The sequence below is a fragment of the Schistocerca cancellata genome, chromosome 10, assembly GCF_023864275.1.
Source record: "Schistocerca cancellata isolate TAMUIC-IGC-003103 chromosome 10, iqSchCanc2.1, whole genome shotgun sequence".
Lineage (NCBI taxonomy): Eukaryota > Metazoa > Arthropoda > Insecta > Orthoptera > Acrididae > Schistocerca > Schistocerca cancellata.
In genome coordinates this window covers 4987763-5010475 of record NC_064635.1, presented here as the reverse complement: position 1 = coordinate 5010475, position 22713 = coordinate 4987763, and the positions used below count along the sequence as shown (strand labels likewise).

The 22713-nt window shown below is 45.9% G+C and overlaps 1 protein-coding gene across 2 annotated transcripts in view; it reads right to left on the bottom strand.

Moving 5' to 3' along the window:
* The window catches only part of LOC126106479 (GILT-like protein 1), a 91548-nt gene that overhangs the window by 23618 nt on the left and 45217 nt on the right, over window positions 1-22713 (bottom strand). The window contains exon 6 of one of the 2 annotated variants that reach the window (XM_049912778.1): window positions 12789-12967. The exons of the other annotated variant lie outside the window; for it this stretch is intronic. Within the exon in view, the coding sequence (XP_049768735.1) occupies window positions 12854-12967 (114 nt within the window). The 3' untranslated portion in view covers window positions 12789-12853. The remainder of the gene's footprint in view (window positions 1-12788; window positions 12968-22713) is intronic. 2 annotated transcript variants of the gene reach the window in all.

Below are 22713 nucleotides of genomic sequence, written 5' to 3'. Positions count from 1 at the left end.
AACGATCTATTGATACGTAATCAGCATGGTTTCAGAAAATATCGTCCTTGTGCAACGCAGCTAGCTCTTTATTCGCACGAAGTAATGGCCGCTATCGACAGGGGATCTCAAGTTGATTCCGTATTTCTAGATTTCCGGAAAGCTTTTGACACCGTTCCTCACAAGCGACTTCTAATCAAGCTGCGGGCCTATGGGGTATCGTCTCAGTTGTGCGACTGGATTCGTGATTTCCTGTCAGGAAGGTCGCAGTTCGTAGTAATAGACGGCAAATCATCGAGTAAAACTGAAGTGATATCAGGTGTTCCCCAGGGAAGCGTCCTGGGACCTCTGCTGTTCCTGATCTATATAAATGACCTGGGTGACAATCTGAGCAGTTCTCTTAGGTTGTTCGCAGATAATGCTGTAATTTACCGTCTAGTAAGGTCATCCGAAGACCAGTATCAGTTGCAAAGCGATTTAGAAAAGATTGCTGTATGGTGTGGCAGGTGGCATTTGACGCTAAATAACGAAAAGTGTGAGGTGATCCACATGAGTTCCAAAAGAAATCCCTTGGAATTCGATTACTCGATAAATAGCACAATTCTCAAGGCTGTCAATTCAACTAAGTACCTGGGTGTTAAAATTACGAACAACTTCAGTTGGAAAGACCTCATAGATAATATTGTGGGGAAGGCGAACCAAAGGTTGCGTTTCATTGGCAGGACACTTAGAAGATGCAACAAGTCCACTAAAGAGACAGCTTACAGTACACTCGTTCGTCCTCTGCTAGAATATTAATGCGCGGTGTGGGGTCCTTACCAGGTGGGATTGACGGAGGACATTGAAAGGGTGCAAAAAAGGGCAGCTCGTTTTGTATTATCACGCAATAGGGAAGAGAGTGTGGCAGATATGATACGCGAGTTGGGATGGAAGTCATTAAAGTAAAGACGTTTTTCGTCGCGGCGAGATCTATTTACGAAATTTCAGTCACTAACTTTCTTTTCCGAATGCGAAAATATTTTGTTGAGCCCAACCTACACAGGTAGGAATGATCATCAAAATAAAATAAGAGAAATCAGAGCTCGAACAGAAAGGTTTAGGTGTTCGTTTTTCCCGCGCGCTGTTCGGGAGTGGAATGGTAGAGAGATAGTATGATTGTGGTTCGATGAACCCTCTGCCAAGCACTTAAATGTGAATTGCAGATTAATCATGTAGATGTAGATGTGAATCTTGCGACCGCACATTCTCGTGGCCACCACTGCCAACAGTCCTGTACGTTTGCTATATTCCTGCCAAGTCTTTCTGCAGTATGACAGAAGGCACATCCATCTTGTCGGAGCGCTATAACACGACCACGTCAGGTGCTGTCGATGGCGTCTTTGTGGCCTTAAAGGCATTCATCAACTCACCACGTCCAGTCTCACAGGTAACTAACCCCCACGACTGTGTATTCAAAGCAAACCTGATTTGCATCCTCATAGTGGCGCAACTTCCACCAATCTTACGCGACTGGCGCGCAAACAGGGCAGGCGTCATCTTCCAGGTATAGAAACACGACTACCGACTTTCGTTTCTGTCGCACAACTCTTTTTTGGTATTGCTATTTCTTTTCGTTAGTGTATTTATCATTCCTCGTGTATTATAATCAGTTCCTTTATAAACTGACAGAGGTCTTGTCAGCAAGTATGTGCCATCGTTGGGCGATAGTAAGGAAATGCACGAAGATTTGGATAAGATTTAGACGCGGCGTAATGAATTTCGGCTCTCTTTAAATGTAAATAAGTGCAAGTTAGAGAACGTAAAAGATCCCCGAAGTGCCAGATTACAGGGTTAGTGGTGCGCATCTTGAGCAGACTACACCACACAGGGGTTTAGCGGTGACCGGAGTTGTAAAACGACCGTAGGCTAGCCCAGGCCGTCGTAAGCAAGCGTACACTACGGTACTTTTCCTCGGAGCTATGGTCAGCAAATGTCGCACCTGCGTTACCTGCACGTTAGGTGTGTTGCATACGTGTCGGGAGATACTTCGTAATGATCGCTTTCTTCACGTATGCTATCAGTCTTACCAGAGTCCCCTAAAAACCAGAAGCGGTGAACCGTCTGAATGAGAATATATAATGAACTGGGTAATCTATTGAACATTTGTGTTCTACATGGCTATCCTTCTGTCTGTTACTTAATAGAAAAGAGTGTTTACAGCAAAATTGAAATCGTTCATGTTTAATTCAGGCTGGTCCCGACGGAGTTTCGAGTCCTCCCTCCGGCATGTGTGTGTGTGTGTGTGTGTGTGTGTGTGTGTGTGTGTGTGTGTGTATTTGTCCTTAGCATAGTTTAGGTTAAGTAGTGTGTACGCTTAGGGACTGATGACCTTAGCATTTAAGTCCTATAACATGTCACACACATTTGAACATTTGTTTAAATCAGGTTTTATTCGAAATCTGTTAATTTGTGACACGAAACAGAGGGATGTTGTAGTAAAAATAAATAAAACAATACAGATTTATCATTTAGCGCTAGAAAACACAATTTCCTCGACAAAAAAGGAAAATAAAAAAAACCAAAACAGAAATATATCAAACAGCTCTTCAATACTTCATCGAACTTATATTTAAACCATATACTACGGAAGGAATACAAGTTGGTCTAGAATTTAATCAACACTAAGGAGTATAATTTTTGCAGTGCTCGTTACGTGCTGGGAGTGGCTCGAAAGCAGATCAGTTACAACTGGAGGAATGTCCGATTGTTATCCGGTTCGCAGTGGCTTGCATGGTAGTGCCTTGTTTGTAAAACGCGGTGCCATCTTGTCTGACGGTTGTAGACAACGTATTCGCCGTTGATTGTGGAGTGTATTTATTTCAAAGTTGCAGTTTCGACTTTCGAGCCATTATCGAGTCGTACTGCAAAATATTCTGCAGTATCACATAGTTATGGCCCAGAAGGCGGAATTGCAACTGTTAAAGACACTCTCCTGTCAATGGTGAATATTACCTCGTATACAGGACAGTAAACCCCGACCGTGAGAGTCTAATCGGTTGTAGAACTGTGTGATTTCCCTTGAGTGCTTGTAACACTCTCAAGTGATTTACTGCCCAAATGATAAGAGATACTCTTAGCTCCGGACAGTTCGAATTTCGGATGACTGTATTGATCTTCTAGAAACTTGTCTACTCAGCGCTGTTTCTATGAATGTACGGAACGACTGGAGGTTGGAGAATTGAGTGTTTGGTGAGTTGGGGTTGAAGCTGAATCGACTTTCCTCAGTCTTCTGCGTCAGATCTTTGGGATCAGTACAGTAGGTAGTGTCTAATGTCTGAAGTGTTCAAGTTTGCTAATAACGGACAGGCACAGACTGGCGGTGACGAAAGATAAATATTTTTTGTAGGGCAGGCCAAGTGGTAGGATTGAGGGTTGCACAGCACAACTCGGTTACAGAAAAATGTGTTGACGAACTGGCCAATTAAACTTGTGCTGTGCATTATTGTAAAAGAGTAAGTGAAAGAGTATTATCATTCTTTCAGCAGCTGAACCCAGTATAAGTGCAGTACCTTTATAAAAGGCCGTATAAAAGGAAGAACATATGTAAAAGTACTTCTGAATAAATTTGTTTTTTCCGCAATTTGGTTTTAAGTGAAAAAGATAGACGACTATACATTGTGTCCAGGAGTAATGGTCAATAGTTAGTCGTAAGACACGAACGGTGATTTGACGTAAGAATGTCAAGTCAACATGGGATCTAAAATGCTTACCTTAAGAGCTGTGTGCACTCGTTTGTTTTGGCTACTATGGATTACATCTCTCGTACTGAACAAGTGTTCACAGCTCTTAAGGTAAGCATCTGAGAGCCCGTGTTTAGTACATACTTTCTGCTTCCAGTGATCAGTCCTGTCATACTCCTGAAGATTTACCATTTATCCTGGGAAACCCTGTGCATCTGGACACAGAGCGCAGTCAGATGTCCACAATAACGGAACTTTGTTTAGCAATAATGCCCTATAGAGCAATAAAACTCTAAAAGCAGACATGAAACTAAAGGGCTCGAGAGAAATACCACCGTACATTCATAAGATATACAAATACGAAATGAGTGACCGAGAGCTGAGCTGTAGCATGTCTGACTCTTGCTATGATTAAATCTTTGTGGTGGTGGTGGTGGTGGTGGTGGTGGTGGTGGTGGTTAGTGTTTAACGTCCCGTCGACAACGAGGTCATTAGAGACGGAGCGCAAGCTCGGGTTAGTGAAGGATTGGGAAGGAAATCGGCCGTGCCCTTTCGAAGGAACCATCCCGGCATTTGCCTGAAACGATTTAGGGAAATCACGGAAAACCTAAATCAGGATGGCCGGAGACGGGACTGAACCGTCGTCCTCCCGAATGCGAGTCCAGCGTGCTAACCACTGCGCCACCTCGCTCGGTTTAAATCTTTGTCTTATTGCTGCGAGCAGGAACTCTGGTGGTGATACCTTCTATTTTGCTCTATTCTCACTCATTTGTAATCTTCGCAATTTTTAATAAAAGTAGTTCTTTACGTTCTGGAGCGACGTGCCGTTATTTAAGTGGAAAACGTACGAGGCCACGTAACAAAAGAGAGAGCTTTATGTAATTCGCGAAACGAGTGTTTTTTTACGAAGGGTACTAAAATAACATTTTAAGAAGAAGATTCGTAATAAGTTGCAGTATGTTTATACACTCAAGCGGGTGAGAACATACATGATAGTATTTGTATAAATTCTCCAGCCGCGAAGGTCAGAGAAACAGTGAAGTAGGATAATACGTCGCACAATTTCTTTCGTAAACTATACGCTGATGTTAAAGAATTTATATGCATACATTAACTGGTATTTTTTGAATACGTATAATTAACAGTTAACTACTCAAGTTCGAAACGGCCACTCCTGTCAAGAGAAATGAAGTAAGGAATTCGTATCTAACATCTGTAGTAAGTCATAGACTTGTCGCACGGGGAGCTAGCGGGTAGTTGCAAAGAATGCAGACATTTCGTTCCGAAATACGTTGCAGACGTGTTTTTGGGGACTTGGCACTATTCGTTCGAGAACCGTGCGCTAGTTGTAATGGTTATTGTGGTTTGACTTCAAGTTCGTCGCACGAAGGAAAGAAAACGTATTTCCACCCTTAAATCAAACCGTCCGTGATAGAGTAACATCATATTCAAAACAACCCTCAGATTGATGACTTGTTAATGATAAGAGGGAACAGTAAAAAAGGCGTGAAGACAATGTGATAATGCAATGCGATGGACAAAAAGAGGGTGGGAGTTCGAATGAAAAATAGAAAGTTTAGGAGTCCGAGTGTGCAACACGTAAGGACCCTGCAGTATCTGGTGACGGATCGAATTATGAGACGTCACGGTCTGTTCGTGTTTTTTGCGTACTCTTGCCGAGCTTTTGGTCTAGGATTTATTTTCTTGCTTTCGAACAGCTGCGTTTATCCACTGCGAGGCGGTAATGCCAGTGCCGATACGTCATCGTGCTACAACACATTTCTGGCCATTTTGATTTTTCCTTTCTTACAAGCATTATTTGCTATGTAGCTAATAAAGTTCGTACACGTCGCCCTGTATCTTTACGTTTCAGACTTTTCTGTTCCACAACAACTACATTTACATTGAAACTCCCCAATCCACCATTTAGCGCGTGGCGGAGGGTGCCCTGTACCACTGCTGGTTATCTCCTTTCCCGTTCCACTCCCAAATACAACGAGCTTACGTGCACGAATCAGCACGGTTTTAGGAAGTATCGCTCGTGCGAAATTCAGCTGGCCATTTGCTCACTTGATGTACTGCTAACTATGGATGAAGGGAAACGGCAGATTCCATATTCCTCGATTTCCAGAAAGCGTATGCCACCGTGCCCCTTCAGAGGCTGTTAAAGGTGGTAAGAGCACATGGAATAGGTTCACAGACACGTGAGTGGCTCTGAGACTTCTTAAGTAATAGAACCCAGTATGCTGTCATTGACGGCGAGTGTTCATCAGACACAAGGGGGTCATCAGGAGTGCCACAGGGAGCTGTGATGGGACCGCTGTTCTTCTTAGTGTACATAAATGATTTGGCGCACAGTGTGGGCGGCAATGTGCGGTTCTTTGCTGCTGATTCTGTGGTAAGGTGTCTGAGATTGGTGACTCTAGGATGATACGAGATGAGTTGGACAAAACTTGTAGTCAGTGTGATGACTGGCAGCTAGCTTTTAAATGTAAAAAACTTCAAGTTAAAGCGGATGGGTAGGAAGAACAAAGCTGTTATGTTCGGGAACAGCATTAGTAGTCTCCTGCTTGACACAGTCGAGTCGTTTAAATACACTCCTGGAAATGGAAAAAAGAACACATTGACACCGGTGTGTCAGACCCACCATACTCGCTCCGGACACTGCGAGAGGGCTGTACAAGCAATGATCTCACGCACGGCACAGCGGACACACCAGGAACCGCGGTGTTGGCCGTCGAATGGCGCTAGCTGCGCAGCATTTGTGGACCGCCGCCGTCAGTGTCAGCCACTTTGCCGTGGCATACGGAGCTCCATCGCAGTCTTTAACACTGGTAGCATGCCGCGACAGCGTGGACGTGAACCGTATGTGCAGTTGACGGACTTTGAGCGAGGGCGTATAGTGGGCATGCGGGAGGCCGGGTGGACGTACCGCCGAATTGCTCAACACGTGGGGCGTGAGGTCTCCACAGTACATCGATGTTGTCGCCAGTGGTTGGCGGAAGGTGCACGTACCCGTCGACCTGGGACCGGACCGCAGCGGCGCACGGATGCACGCCAAGACCGTAGGATCCTACGCAGTGCCGTAGGGGACCGCACCGCCACTTCCCAGCAAATTAGGGACACTGTTGCTCCTGGGGTATCGGCGAGGACCATTCGCAACCGTCTCCATGAAGCTGGGCTACGGTCCCGCACACCGTTAGGCCGTCTTCCGCTCACGCCCCAACATCGTGCAGCCCGCCTCCAGTGGTGTCGCGACAGGCGTGAATGGAGGGACGAATGGAGACGTGTCGTCTTCAGCGATGAGAGTCGCTTCTGCCTTGGTGCCAATGATGGTCGTATGCGTGTTTGGCGCCGTGCAGGTGAGCGCCACAATCAGGACTGCATACGACCGAGGCACACAGGACCAACACCCGGCACCATGGTGTGGGGAGCGATCTCCTACACTGGCCGTACACCACTGGTGATCGTCGAGGGGACACTGAATAGTGCACGGTACATCCAAACCGTCATCGAACCCATCGTTCTACCATTCCTAGACCGGCAAGGGAACTTGCTGTTCCAACAGGACAATGCACGTCCGCATGTATCCCGTGCCACCCAACGTGCTCTAGAAGGTGTAAGTCAACTACCCTGGCCAGCAAGATCTCCGGATCTGTCCCCCATTGAGCATGTTTGGGACTGGATGAAGCGTCGTCTCACGCGGTCTGCACGTCCAGCACGAACGCTGGTCCAACTGAAGCGCCAGGTGGAAATGGCATGGCAAGCCGTTGCACAGGACTACATCCAGCATCTCTACGATCGTCTCCATGGGAGAACAGCAGCCTGCATTGCTGCGAAAGGTGGATATACACTGTACTAGTGCCGACATTGTGCATGCTCTGTTGCCTGTGTCTATGTGCCTGTGGTTCTGTCAGTGTGATCATGTGATGTATCTGACCCCAGGAATGTGTCAATAAAGTTTCCCCTTCCTGGGACAATGAATTCACAGTGTTCTTATTTCAATTTCCAGGAGTGCATCTTCGCGCATAACGTTGCAAAGCGATATGAAATGGAACGGACATGTAACAGCTGTGGTAGAGGAGGACAATGGTCGACTTCTATTTATTGGCAGAATTTCAGGAAATTGTGGTTCACCTGCAAAGCAGACCGCATATGGGACGCTGATGCGACCTGTTACTGAGCACTGCTGGAGTGTCTGGGCTCCACACGAAATCGAATTGAAGAAAGACGTCGAAGCAGTTGAGAGGGAGCTGCAAGATTTGTTACTCGTATGATTGAACAACACGCAATGTTATAGAGATGGTTCGAGAACATAAAAAGAAATCGCTGAAGGGAAGGCGACGTTCTTTTCGAAAAGCACAAGTGGGAAATTTTAGAGAACCGGCATCTGAAGCTGACTGCAGAAAGATTCTGTTGCCTCCAACATACGTTGCGCGTAAGGACCGCGAACAATATCGAGGCACGCATGCATACAGTCGTTTTTTGCTCGTTGTATTTGGGAGTGGAACAGGAAAGGAGATAACCAGTAGTGGTACAGGGCACCCTCCGCCACGCGCTAAATGGCGGATCGGGTAGTATCGATGTAGATGTAATTGGTGTGGAACAGAAAAGTCTCAAAGATACAGGGCTATGTGTACGAAAATTTAATCGTCGCCATATAGCGTCTAACATACTACTTTTTCCTATAGATGTTGAAATTTTTTCAGTTACTTCATTAGCTATCCAGTGACACAAATCAGCCATATCCATACGCAAGAAAAACGAAAACAATGCATAAGAAAAGGCACAGAGCCGCTGCAATTTAATAACCACTGTGAAAGTATAACGTGTGTGATTACAATCAGATTCAAATAATAAAACGACTGTTTTATAATTCGTAAATGTTTCTTAAATATAAGAAGGTTTCGTAAGTATAAGAATGTGTCAGCGTCACTTCATTCACTACAGAAATATAGAAAAGTATTTGCTTTCGAGCTTAAATAGAAGCTCGTAGAGTCACAAACACTCCCCTTACTTCACTATGGTGATACCGATCTCCAAGGACTTTCGTGCAAAAGTGCATTCAGGCTCAAACTGGCGATGAATGTTTGTGCGATACATTTGTCACGTAAGCTATTTCGACAACATCACTCCTGCCTACGAACAACTGTCATAGCTACGTGCCGACAAGCGTGGAGACTGTCATACTCTACGTTAACTCTATCGTATTCTCAATCACTATGCTCCCTCCTATTTATCTTCAAATCTTACGCTACCACCATACCAGCACAGCAGAAATGGTCGTTCTCAGTAAAGTAAAATCCTCTCTGCAACATGACATAACACAGCCATGTTCGATATATAATTTTCTGCATCAGGAACCAGACTCTGGAACAATCTTCCTCAAAAAATTTGAGAAATTAAATTCCTTCGAAACTTGCCCCACCTTCTGCCACGATAGTCATTTCTCCCGTCTACTGGTCCGAAAATCGCTCTCAATTCCCCATCCCCCATAATTTTTCCCTCCCACGTGATAGCACAATGCTTTATTTAAATTCTGTTCTTCCCTAACAGCCATTGTCACTGTCATTTCAATTTCCTCCACTATTTTTCTCTCTTCTACGTATATGATAATGATCAAATGTTTAAATCTGCTAAATTAATCCGAACCATTCTTAAAGCCTTTTGCTATTATTACCATTATTATTATTACTGACAATTATTATATTCTTTATTATTTTTACTATCAGTTGTTTTACCACTGTTATTATTATTATTATTATTATTATTCCTGTGAATATTTTTGTAATACCTTTGATATGTGTTATCCTGGTCAGATGTAAGAGAGGGTCTTAAGGCCCTAATCTGGTTGGGCTAAGTAAGTAATAAATCAGTAAGTAGTTGCTGTCACTTCAGTTGGTAACGTATGTATTTTTTTTGTATATTATCATATTATAGTACAGTGTCTGAAGTAGATAACTCGTGTTTCCAAATGCGAATGTTTATAATTGTAGTTCACTCAACATACACTCCTGGAAATTGAAATAAGAACACCGTGAATTCATTGTCCCAGGAAGGGGAAACTTTATTGACACATTCCTGGGGTCAGATACATCAGATGATCACACTGACAGAACCACAGGCACATAGACACAGGCAACAGAGCATTCACAATGTCGGCACTAGTACAGTGTATATCCACCTTTCGCAGCAATGCAGGCTGCTATTCTCCCATGGAGACGATCGTAGAGATGCTGGATGTAGTCCTGTGGAACGGCTTGCCATGCCATTTCCACCTGGCGCCTCAGTTGGACCAGCGTTCGTGCTGGACGTGCAGACCGCATGAGACGACGCTTCATCCGGTCCCAAACATGCTCAATGGGGGACAGATCCGGAGATCTTGCTGGCCAGGGTAGTTGACTTACACCTTCTAGAGCACGTTGGGTGGCACGGGATACATGCGGACGTGCATTGTCCTGTTGGAACAGCAAGTTCCCTTGCCGGTCTAGGAATGGTAGAACGATGGGTTCGATGACGGTTTGGATGTACCGTGCACTATTCAGTGTCCCCTCGACGATCACCAGTGGTGTACGGCCAGTGTAGGAGATCGCTCCCCACACCATGATGCCGGGTGTTGGCCCTGTGTGCCTCGGTCGTATGCAGTCCTGATTGTGGCGCTCACCTGCACGGCGCCAAACACGCATACGGCCATGATTGGCACCAAGGCAGAAGCGACTCTCATCGCTGAAGACGACACGTCTCCATTCGTCCCTCCATTCACGCCTGTCGCGACACCACTGGAGGCGGGCTGCACGATGTTGGGGCGTGAGCGGAAGACGGCCTAACGGTGTGCGGGACCGTAGCCCAGCTTCATGGAGACGGTTGCGAATGGTCCTCGCCGATACCCCAGGAGCAACAGTGTCCCTAATTTGCTGGGAAGTGGCGGTGCGGTCCCCTACGGCACTGCGTAGGATCCTACGGTCTTGGCGTGCATCCGTGCGTCGCTGCGGTCCGGTCCCAGGTCGACGGGCACGTGCACCTTCCGCCGACCACTGGCGACAACATCGATGTACTGTGGAGACCACACGCCCCACGTGTTGAGCAATTCGGCGGTACGTCCACCCGGCCTCCCGCATGCCCACTATACGCCCTCGCTCAAAGTCCGTCAACTGCACATACGGTTCACGTCCACGCTGTCGCGGCATGCTACCAGTGTTAAAGACTGCGATGGAGCTCCGTATGCCACGGCAAACTGGCTGACACTGACGGCGGCGGTGCACAAATGCTGCGCAGCTAGCGCCATTCGACGGCCAACACCGCGGTTCCTGGTGTGTCCGCTGTGCCGTGCGTGTGATCATTGCTTGTACAGCCCTCTCGCAGTGTCCGGAGCAAGTATGGTGGGTCTGACACACCGGTGTCAATGTGTTCTTTTTTCCATTTCCAGGAGTGTAGAATGAACGCTTTCGCGACCAGATGATATAGCGGCTGGTAAACCTTTCGGGATATGAGGTCGTGGTCCAGGAAACTCTTCTGTTCCTGACGTTTCGTCCAGGACTGCGCTGCACATTCGCAGAGGCGCTGCTCCGCTGAGTCTTGCCGACCGCCCGGTCGGACGTTCGAGAGAGACATATATACTGTAGAAAAGGGGGCGTGTCCGAGGTAACACATGATGAGCAGAGATAATCCTTGTCAAAGATAAAACTTAACTATCGACTGTCGTCTTCTCAAAGATAAAATTGTCTAGTGATTCTGCTACTGTCCATATGGCGTTGAGTTTCATTGCTTCATCTTTCCTATTAAATTATCCTGATGCTTATAAATTTCAATGGATTCTTTACATAGTCGCGGATAATAAGAACGGCTCTGAGCACTGTGGGCTTAACATCTGATGTCATCAGTCCCCTAGAACTTAGAACTACTTAAACCTAACTAACCTAAGGACATCACACACATCCATGCCCGAGGCAGGATTCGAACCTGCGACCGTAGCAGTCGCGCAGTTCCGGGCTGTAGCGCCCTAGAACCGCTCGGCCACCGCCGCCGTCAAGAAAAATTGAAATCTTCCATGTTTAATTCAGGTTTTATTCGAAATCTGTTAATTTGTGACATGAAACAGTGGGATGTTGTAGTGAAAATAAAGAAATCAATACAGATTTATCATGCAGCGCTATAAAACACAATTTCCCCAACAAAAAAGGAAAATAAAAAAAATAACCGTAGTGGTGGCGCGGTTCCAGACTGAAGCGCCTAGAACCACTCGGCCACACTGGCCGGCCGCGGATAATAATTTAACGTTGTGGATAAAATTTCTGTTTTAGAAATCTTCCTGACTGAAGAGCATGCTCTGCTACTGCTGATTTCTCTATTTTTCCTAGTCGGCAAAGATTTTTGTGCTCTTTCAGCCGTATATTTACGTTCCTCCTGGTAGTTGCAATACAAACATCAGCACACGTACACGAAATTTTGTATACACCAGCCGGCCACGGTGACTGAGCGGTTCTACGCGCTTCATTCCGGGACTGCGTGACTGCTACGGTCGCAGGTTCGAATATTGCCTCGGGCATGGATGTGTGTGATGTCCTTAGGTTAGTTAGGTTTAAGTAGTTCTAAGTTCTAGGGTAGTGATGGCCTGATATGTTAAGTCCCATAGTGTTCAGAGCCATTTGAACCATTTTTGTATGCACCACGTGGTGACAGATCAGGGCGTTTGTCCTTCACAGATCGGACTGCTTGACTTATTTTCTTTCCTGGTGTAAAGATCGATCTGATGTCATGTTTCTGTTACATCTTACCGATCTGATCCGTTACTTGTTTAATAAATGGGAGAGAAACTGTATTTTTCCCTCGTTGTGATTCATCCTTGTCCTTCGCCCTTCTGTTCCTTGGTCGCAGAATTCTCTTAACCCCTTTCCCTGAGGAGCCTTTTTTTTCTTTTTGGTAGCACATTCACAGCTCGATTACGCTAGGCAGACCAGCTCTCACAAAAACTTTCTACTTTACAAAGGTAAGTGTACATCGTCTGTCGGATAATATCAACCAGTAAACAAGGTACTGTTTTCATGGTCGGATAGCCTAAATTCAAAACCCTGGGAAGAGGATGCTCTGTACCTTTCCGCTCCCACGACGAGCTGTGAACTTCGCCAGCTTGAGACGCGGTCGGCCACGGCGCCCCGCTACTGCTCGTACCGCACCAGCAGGCCCCAGAATGGCAGCAGCAGCAGCAGCAGCAGCAGAGGCATCGAGCCCACCGACCGCCCTCCGCTGCGGCTGGAGCCACTCCTCCCTTCCTGGAACGAGACAAAGACAGAGCTAAACTCGTCCTCTCGGCACGGAAACTTCGTCAGTAAGTCGTAAAGATCTAAGCCAGTATACACCGAAGCGCCAAACAAACTGGTATAGACATGCGTACTCAAATACAGAGATGTGTAAACAGGCAGAATACGGCGCTGCGGTCGGCAACGCCTATGTAACACGCAGTAGTTAGATCGGTTACTGCTGCTGCAATGGCAGGTTGTCAAGATTCAACTTAGTCTGAACGTGGTGTTACAGTCGGCGCACTTGCAATGGGACGCACCATCTCCGAGGTGGCGATGAAGTGGGGATTTTCCTGTACGACCATTTCAGGAGTGTACCGTGAATATCAGGAACCAGGCAGAACATGAAATCTCAGACATCGCTGCGACCGAAAAGAGATCCTGGAAGAACGGGACCGACGACGACTGAAGAGAATCGTTCAACGTGACAGAAGTGCAACGCTTCCGCACATTGCTGCAGATTTCAATGCTGGGCTCTCAACAAGTGTCAGCGTGTGAACCATTCAACGAACCATCATCGATACGGGCTTTCGAAGCCGAAGGCGCACTCGTGTGCCCTTGATAACTGCACGACACAAAGCTTTACGCCTCTCCTGGGCCCGTCAACACCGATACTGGACAGCTGATGTTTGGAAACATGTTGCCTAGTCAGACGAGTCTCGTTTCAAATTGTTTAGAGCGGATGGACGTGTACGGGTATGGAGACAACCTCACGAATCTATGGTCCCTGCGTGTCAGCAGGGGGCTGTTTAAGCCGGTGATGGCTCTGGGGGGGGGGGGGGGGGTGCAGTTGGAGTGATATGGGACACCTGGTACTTCTAGATACGATTCTGACAGGTGACACGTACGTAAGCATCCTGTCTGATCACCTCCATCCATTCATGTCCGTTGGGCATTCCGACGGACTTGCGCAAGTCCAGCAGGACCGTGCGACACTCCACAAAATAAAGTAATTTTCCATTCATTAATTTTTTTGAAACACAGTGCATATTACACAAATGATGAAATTCTGTAGGAGATGTTTCCAGCTACTATTCGCTGTCTAAACAATGTTCTTTTCTTAACGGAAACCTAATTATCTGACGCAAAACGTTTTTGCTTATTAAAAAACGACTTACTTGCAAAATGTTTACAAAAAATGGTTCAAATGGCTCTGAGCACTACGGGACTTAACTTCTGAGGACATCAGTACCCTAGAACTTACAACTACCTAAACCTAACTAACCTAAGGACATCCATGCCCGAGGCCGAATTCGAACCTGCGCCCGTAGCGGTCGCGCGGTTCCAGACTGTAGCGCCTAGAACCGCTCGACCACTCCGGCCGGCGCAAAATGATTACAATATTTTAGAAACACGATGTACATAAAACTTAAAATTCTAATTCGTGATTAGTTTAAAAATCTTCAGTTTTTAACTGTTTTGCTACGTAGAAAGCACACAGGCTTATCTAAATTTTCAGTGATAAGAAAACCGGATATTAATGTAATGATTACTATAAGAATAGAGATTTGCATTCTGTTCTCTTGTAAATACTAGTCAAATGCGCGGAAGAAGACAGTTCGTAATTTGCATTTTTACACACACAGTCAGAAGTAAGATCTACCTTTGCAAGCAATCTATACGTCTTTTGTTTTCTAGAAATGCACGCAAAATTGCAGTGCTTTCTACAACCAGTTTCGCTTTGTTCCAATGCCGTGATGTTGTCGGTTTTCCACATTGTTCAGTAAATTATCATGAAAACTTTTGCATGTGAGCTTTTGCTGTGATGAAACTAGTTGAAATGTGCTCCATTATGCAACTAACAACCAGGCAAGTCGTTCATCGGAAACAAATTGGAAATTCGAATTTACGTGATGTCTCAGTTCTCATTTCAACACCAGCAAACCTCAAGAGAACGACCAATTTCCTTCAGAGATCACTGATAAAAGGTAAGTCTGAATTTATCTAACTGAAGTGTTTCTCTTACCCATGAATATCATATACACCACGTTAGCATAGAACTTGTCAGAAAATGTATTGCAAGTTAAAGGCAATTTTCGACATCCACGTGCAAGGAAGTATTAATTTTCATAGCGACGTTAAATTGAGTAGGGTGCAACCTGATAGTGCAGCTTTCGTCTGCAACCAGTCAGTCAACGTTATTAACTGACGAAGCCTTACTGCTTACTGTGCCGCAGCTTCGCGCAGTTCACACCTTCACCTACCATCTGCTGCCGTATGTCTGGCACAAAACACAGCTATACGCTATAAACGTAAGTAATCAACAGTGCCCTAACTTAAGCTGTCCTAGCTGACTGTTTCCTACCGAGCGAGGTGGCGCAGGGGTTAACACACTGGACTCGCATTTGGGAGGACGACGGCCGGCCGCGGTGGCCGAGCGGTTCTAGGCGCTGCAGTCCGGAACCGCGTGACTGCTACGGTCACAGGTTCTAATCCTGCCTCGGGCATGGATGTATGTGATGTCATTAGGTTAGTTAGGTTTACGTAGTTCTAAGTTCTAGCGGACTGATGACCTCAGAAGTTAAGTCCCATAGTGCTCAGAGCCATTTGAACCATTTTTTGGAGGACGACGGTTCCCCGTGATTTCCCTAAATCGGTTCAGGCAAATGCTGCGATGGTTTCTTTCAAAGGGCACGTCCGACTTCCTTCCCCGTCCTTCCCTAATCCCATGGGACTGATGACCTCGCTGTTTGGTACCCCCAGACCAACAAACCAACATAACTGTTTCCTGTTGCTGGTGTCTATTCTTTGTTTGGAGCCAGCTGATGATCTATATAACGGCACTGAAGCCATATCTTACAGTAGTGACTATAATACTTCAGCTGATCGACGAAAGAAATACTAAAATTTCCGGGGAAATACAGAAATATTAGTCATTTAGGTATGAAAGAAATACGAAGTGGAAGGAAGCTAACACGAAAAGGCTACACGAAAAATTTAAAGAAATCGAAAAAGAAATGGTTGTCGGAAGGACTGACTCAACATACAGAAAACCAGAAACAACCTCCGTTGAAATTAAATGCAAGTGTGGTAACATTAAGAGGGCAATGGGAATCCCGCAGATGCAGGGGAGAGAGCGGATAGGTGAAAGGGGAAGGTTTCTCTGATGTGATAGAAGAAGAAACAGGTGTCGATTTAGAAGAGTCGGGGGTCCAGTATTAGAATCAGAATTTAAAAACGTTTTGCAGGACTTGAGATAAAATAAGGCAGAAGGGATAGGTAACATTCATCAGAATTTCTAAAACCACTGAGGGAAGTGGTAGCAAAGTAACTACTGATGTTAGTGTGTAGACTGTGTGAGGCTGGCGGTATACTATCAGCCTTTCGGAAAAAAAAAAAAACATCATCTAGACAGTTCAATAGACTGCAAAATCTGAAAAGTGCGAGAATTACCGCCCAATCAGCTTGAAAGCTCATACATCCAAGTTGCTGACAAGAATAATATACAAAAGAATGGAACAGAAAATTGAGGATGTGATAGATGACTATCAGTTTGGCTTTAGGGAAGGTAAAGGCGCCAGAGAGGCATTTCTGACGCTGCGGCTGGTAATGGAAGAAAGACTCGAGAAAAATCAAGACACGTACATAGGATTTGTCGACCTGGAGAAAAGGTTGACAATCAAAATCGTACAAGATGTTTAAAGCTCTGAAAAAAGTAGGAGCAAGTTATACGAAAAGGCGGGTAGTACACAGTATGTACAAGAGCCAAGAGGGCAGAATACGAGTGGAAGGACAAGAACGAAGTACTGGGATTACGAAGGGTGTAGGATAGGGATGAAGTTTTTCGCCCCTAATGTTCAACCTATTCGTCGAAGAAGCAATGACGTGAATAAAAGGAAGATTTAAGAGTGGGATTAAAATTCAAGGAGAAAGGATTTCAATGATAAGATTCGCTGATGAGAGTGCTGTCCTCAGTGAAGATGAATTACAGGATCTGTTGAATGGAACAGTCTAATGTGTACAGAATTTGGACTGGTAGCAAATCTAAGAAAGGCAGAAATAATGAAAAGTTGCATAAAGATTGGCGATGACAAAGTACACTCCTGGAACTGGAAAAAAGAACACATTGACACCGGTGTGTCAGACCCACCATACTTGCTCCGGACACAGCGAGAGGGCTGTACAAGCAATGGTCACACGCACGGCACAGCGGACACACCAGGAACCGCGGTGTTGGCCGTCGAATGGCGCTAGCTGCGCAGCATTTGTGCACCGCCGCCGTCAGTGTCAGCCAGTTTGCCGTGGCATACGGAGCTCCATCGCAGTCTTAAACACTGGTAGCATGCCGCGACAGCGTGGACGTGAACCGTATGTGCAGTTGACGGACTTTGAGCGAGGGCGTATAGTGGGCATGCGGGAGGCCGGGTGGACGTACCGCCGAATTGCTCAACACGTGGGGCGTGAGGTCTCCACAGTACATCGATGTGGTCGCCAGTGGTCGGCGGAAGGTGCACGTGCCCGTCGACCTGGGACCGGACCGCAGCGACGCACGGATGCACGCCAAGACCGTAGGATCCTACGCAGTGCCGTAGGAGACCGCACCGCCACTTCCCAGCAAATTAGGGACACTGTTGCTCCTGGGGTATCGGCGAGGACCATTCGCAACCGTCTCCATGAAGCTGGGCTACGGTCCCGCACACCGTTAGGCCGTCTTCCGCTCACGCCCCAACATCGTGCAGCCCGCCTCCAGTGGTGTCGCGACAGGCGTGAATGGAGGGACGAATGGAGACGTGTCGTCTTCAGCGATGAGAGTCGCTTCTGCCTTGGTGCCAATGATGGTCGTATGCGTGTTTGGCGCCGTGCAGGTGAGCGCCACAATCAGGACTGCATACGACCGAGGCACACAGGGCCAACACCCGGCATCATGGTGTGGGGAGCGATCTCCTACACTGGCCGTACACCACTGGTGATCGTCTAGGTGACACTGAATAGTGCACGGTACATCCAAACCGTCATCGAACCCATCGTTCTACCATTCCTAGACCGGCAAGGGAACTTGCTGTTCCAACAGGACAATGCACGTCCGCATGTATCCCGTGCCACCCAACGTGCTCTAGAAGGTGTAAGTCAACTACCCTGGCCAGCAAGATCTCCGGATCTGTCCCCCATTGAGCATGTTTGGGACTGGATGAAGCGTCGTCTCACGCGGTCTGCACGTCCAGCACGAACGCTGGTCCAACTGAGGCGCCAGGTGGAAATGGCATGGCAAGCCGTTCCACAGGACTACATCCAGCATCTCTACGATCGTCTCCATGGGAGAATAACAGCCTGCATTGCTGCGAAAGGTGGATATACACTGTACTAGTGCCGACATTGTGCATGCTCTGTTGCCTGTGTCTATGTGCCTGTGGTTCTGTCAGTGTGATCATGTGATGTATCTGACCCCAGGAATGTGTCAATAAAGTTTCCCCTTCCTGGGACAATGAATTCACGGTGTTCTTATTTCAATTTCCAGGAGTGTAGATGAAGTTAAGGAACTCTGCTACCTATGCAGCAATAAAACCCGTGATGGACGGACCACGGAGGACATAAAAAAGTAGACGAACACTGGCAAAAAGGGAATTCGTGGCCAAGAGGAGTCTCCTGGTACCAAGCATGGGCCTTAATTTCAGCAAGAAACTTCTGAGAATGTACGTTCAAAAATGGTTCAGATGGCTCTGAGCACTATGGGACTTAACATCTGAGGTCATCAGTCCCCTAGAACTTGTAACTACCTAAACCTAACTAACCTAAGGACATCACAAACATCCATGCCCGAGGCAGGATTCGAACCTGCGACCTTAGCGGTCTCGCAGTTCCAGACTGAAGCGCCTAGAACCGCACGGCCACACCGGCCGCCCGAGAATGTACGTTTGGAGTACAGCATTGTATGATAGTGAAACATGGACTGTGGGGAAATCTGAGCAGAAGAGAACGGAAGCATTTGAGATGTGGTGCTACACAATAATTAGATGGACTAACAAAGTAAGGAATGAAGAGATCCTACGCAGAATCGGCGAAGAAAGGAATATGTGGAAAAAAACGACAATGTGAAGGGACACGATGACAGAATACGTGTGAAGGCATTAGGGACTAGCTTCGTTGTAAGAGAGGGAATGCAGAGTATAAAAACCGTAGAAGAAGAAATATTTCGGAATACGTCAAGCAAATAATTGAGGACATAGGTTGCAAGTGCTACTCTGAGATGAAGAGGTTGGCACGGGAGAGGAATTCGTGGCGGGCCGCATCAAAAGACTGATGTTTCAAAAAAAATAAAATAAAATAAACGTCGTCAGAAAAACTGCAGGCAGACGTATTGTTTATGCTCTGGTCCAAAGATATATCCTTCTCTAAGCGATGGCTATCAAAGACTTAACTTTTGACAGTGTAACTTCGGTCTTTTCTCTCTTCATGTTCTTTTTAAAAAACTAACATTTATTCAGAATAGAGAAATTGATCAATCTAAAACTTCAACCGCGAAGGGTTTCTTCGTTTTCTATATTATGCTATGGTATGAAAATTACGTTTCACAGGTTTGCAGTAGATTTGTTGTATTTGCCAGCGACATGTAACAAGAATGTACTGTTCGAAGATTACTGTAGGTCGAAATTTTTCTCTTAGCTTCATTCCTTTTTAAAGACTTTTTAGATTTCTTTTTGCTACACAGTTCATTGGTCATGAAAGCGTGTCAAAATCTAATGAGACGCTGATTTTGGTATAATTTCTCTCTGAAAATTGTTGTAGTTGATGTTGTTGTTGTTGTTGTTCTTCTTCTTCTTCTTCTTCTTCTTCTTGAGGTCAGGCTGAAGACTGGTTCGATGTAGCTCTCTATGCTGCTCTTTCCTGTACAAGCCTCTTTACCTCCGAATAACTACTGCAACCTAAATCTTTCTGAATCTGCCTATAGTACTCATCTCTCGGTCTGCCTCCATCACAAACAGTTCCCTCCAGTACTAAATTGCTGATCTCTTGATGCCTCAAAATGCGTCGTGTCAACCGATCCCTTCTTTTAGTCACGTTCTGCGAGGAATTCATTTTCTCCCTAATTCTATTCAACGCTTTCTCCTTAATTACTCGATCTGCTCTCCACTCTTCATCATCCTTTCGTGACACCGAATTTCTAAAGCTTATATTCTTTTCCCGACTAAACACTTTATCGTCGACGTTTCAACTCGGTACAAGGCTATAGTCCAAACAAATTCCATTAGAAATGACTTATTAACACTTAAATTTATATTCGATGTTAGGAAGTGCCTCCTTTTTCAGAAATGCCTTTTTTGCTAGTGTGAGTCATTTCTTTGCCCTTCATTTATTATTTTAAAGCCCAAATAGCAGAACTCATATCCCAGTTTTCGAGTCTCCTTTACTTGTTTCGTTTTGTTTACGTTCATATTACAACCTCCTATCAACTCCAAGACCTTTGTCGTTTCTGAACGAATTATGGTGCGATCAGCCAACCTCGAAGTTCCCAGTCCTTGAACATAAACTTCAATCCCTTTTCCAATTTTGCACCTTGGTTTCTATCAAAGCTCGCTCATTGTACAGACTGAATAACGTGGGAGATTTGTACGACTCATAACTGGGGTCTCGGTACTGAGAAGTTGTTAATAGTGTTTTACTCCGTTTATTTTATCTTCCACAAACCGGCAATGCTAGTAACTTTAAATCTAAAAGTGATGAATATTCTACTGAAAAATAACCCTAAAACACAAATAATACTGATTTCATATTCCAGTTCTTACACTACTGGCCATTAAAATTGCTACTCCAAGAAGAAATGCAGATGATAAACAGTTATTCATAGGACAGATATATTATACTAGAACTGACATTTTCAGGCAATTTGGGTAGATACTGAGAAATCAGTACCCAGAACAACCATCTCTGGCCGTAATAACGTCCTTGATACGCCTGAGCATATAGTCAAACAGAGCTCGTATGGCGTGTACAGGTACAGCTGCCCATGCAGCTTCAACACGATACCACAGTTCAACAAGGGTAGTGACTGGCGTATTGTGACGAGCCAGTTGCTCGACCACCATTGGCAGACGTTTTCAATTGGTGAGAGATCTGGAGAATGTGCTAGCCAGGGCAGCAGTCGAACATTTTCTGTATCCAGAAACGCCCTTACAGGAACTGCAACATGCGCTCGTGCATTATCCTGCTGAAATGTAGGGTTTCGCAGCGATCGAATGAAGGGTAGAGCCACGGGTCGTAACACATCTGAAATGTAGCGTCCACTGTTCAAAGTACCGACAATGCGGACAAGAGGTGACCGAGACGTGTAACCTATGGCACCCCATACCATCACACCGGATGATACGCCAGTATGGCGATGAATACACGCTTTCTATGTGCGTTCACCGCGATGTCGCCAAACACGAATGCAAACATCACGATGCTGTAAACAGTACCTGGATTCATCCGAAAAAATGACGTTTTGCCATTCGTGCACCCAGGTTCGTCGTTGAGTACACCATCGCAGGCGCTCCTGTCTGTGATGCAGCGTCAAGGGTGACAGCAGCCACGGTCTCCGAGCTGATAGTCCGTGCTGCTGCAAACGTCGTCGAACTATTCGTGCAGATGGTTGTTGTCTTGCAAACGTCGCCATCTGTTGACTCAGGGATCGAGACGTGGCTCCACGATCCGTTACAGCTATGTGGATAGGATGCCTGTCATCTCGACTGCTAGTGATACGAGGCCGTTGGGATCCAGCACGGCGTTCCGTATTACCCTCCTGAACCCACCGATTCCATATTCTGCTAACAGTCATTGGATCTCGACCAACGCAAGCAGCAATGTCGCGATACGATAAACCGCAATCTCGATAGGCTACAATCCGACCTTTATCAAAGTCGGAAACGTGATGGTACGCATTTCTCCTCCTTACACGAGGCATCACAACAACGTTTCACCAGGCAACGCCGGTGAACAGCTGTTTGTGTATGAGAAATCGGTTGGAAACTTTCCTCATGTTAGCACGTTGTAGGTGTCGCCACCGGCGCCAACCTTGTGTGAATGCTCTGCCAGTAACTCGTCTTCTACCTTCCAAACTTTACAGAAGCTCTCCTGCGAACCATGCAGAACTAGCACTGAAAGAAAGGATATTGCACACACTCCGCTGCAGAGTGAAACTCTCATTCTGGAAACATTCCCTAGGCTGTGGCTAAGCCTTTTTTTTTTTGGTCATTAGTCTACTGACTTGTTTGATGCGGCCCTCCACGAATTCCTTTCCTGTGCTAACCTCTTCATCTCAGAGTAGCACTTGCAACCTACGTCCTCAATTATTTGCTTGACGTATTCCAATCTCTGTCTTCCTCTACAGTTTTTGCCCTCTACATCTCCCTCTAGTACGATGGAAGTCATTCCCTCATGTCTTAGCAGATGTCCTATCATCCTGTCCCTTCTCCTTATCAGTGTTTTCCACATATTCCTTTCCTCTCGGATTCTGCGTAGAACCTCTTCATTCCTTACCTTATCAGCCCACCTAATTTTCAACATTCATCTATAGCACCACATCTCAAATGCTTCCATTCTCTTCTGTTCCGGTTTTCCCACAGTCCATGTTTCACTACCATACAATGCTCTACTCCAGACGTACATCCTCAGAAATGTCTTCCTCAAATTAAGGCCGGTATTTGATATTAGTAGACTTCTCTTGGCCAGAAATACCTTTCCTGCCATAGCGAGTCTGCTTTTGATGTCCTCCTTGGTCCGTCCGTCATTGGTTATTTTACTGC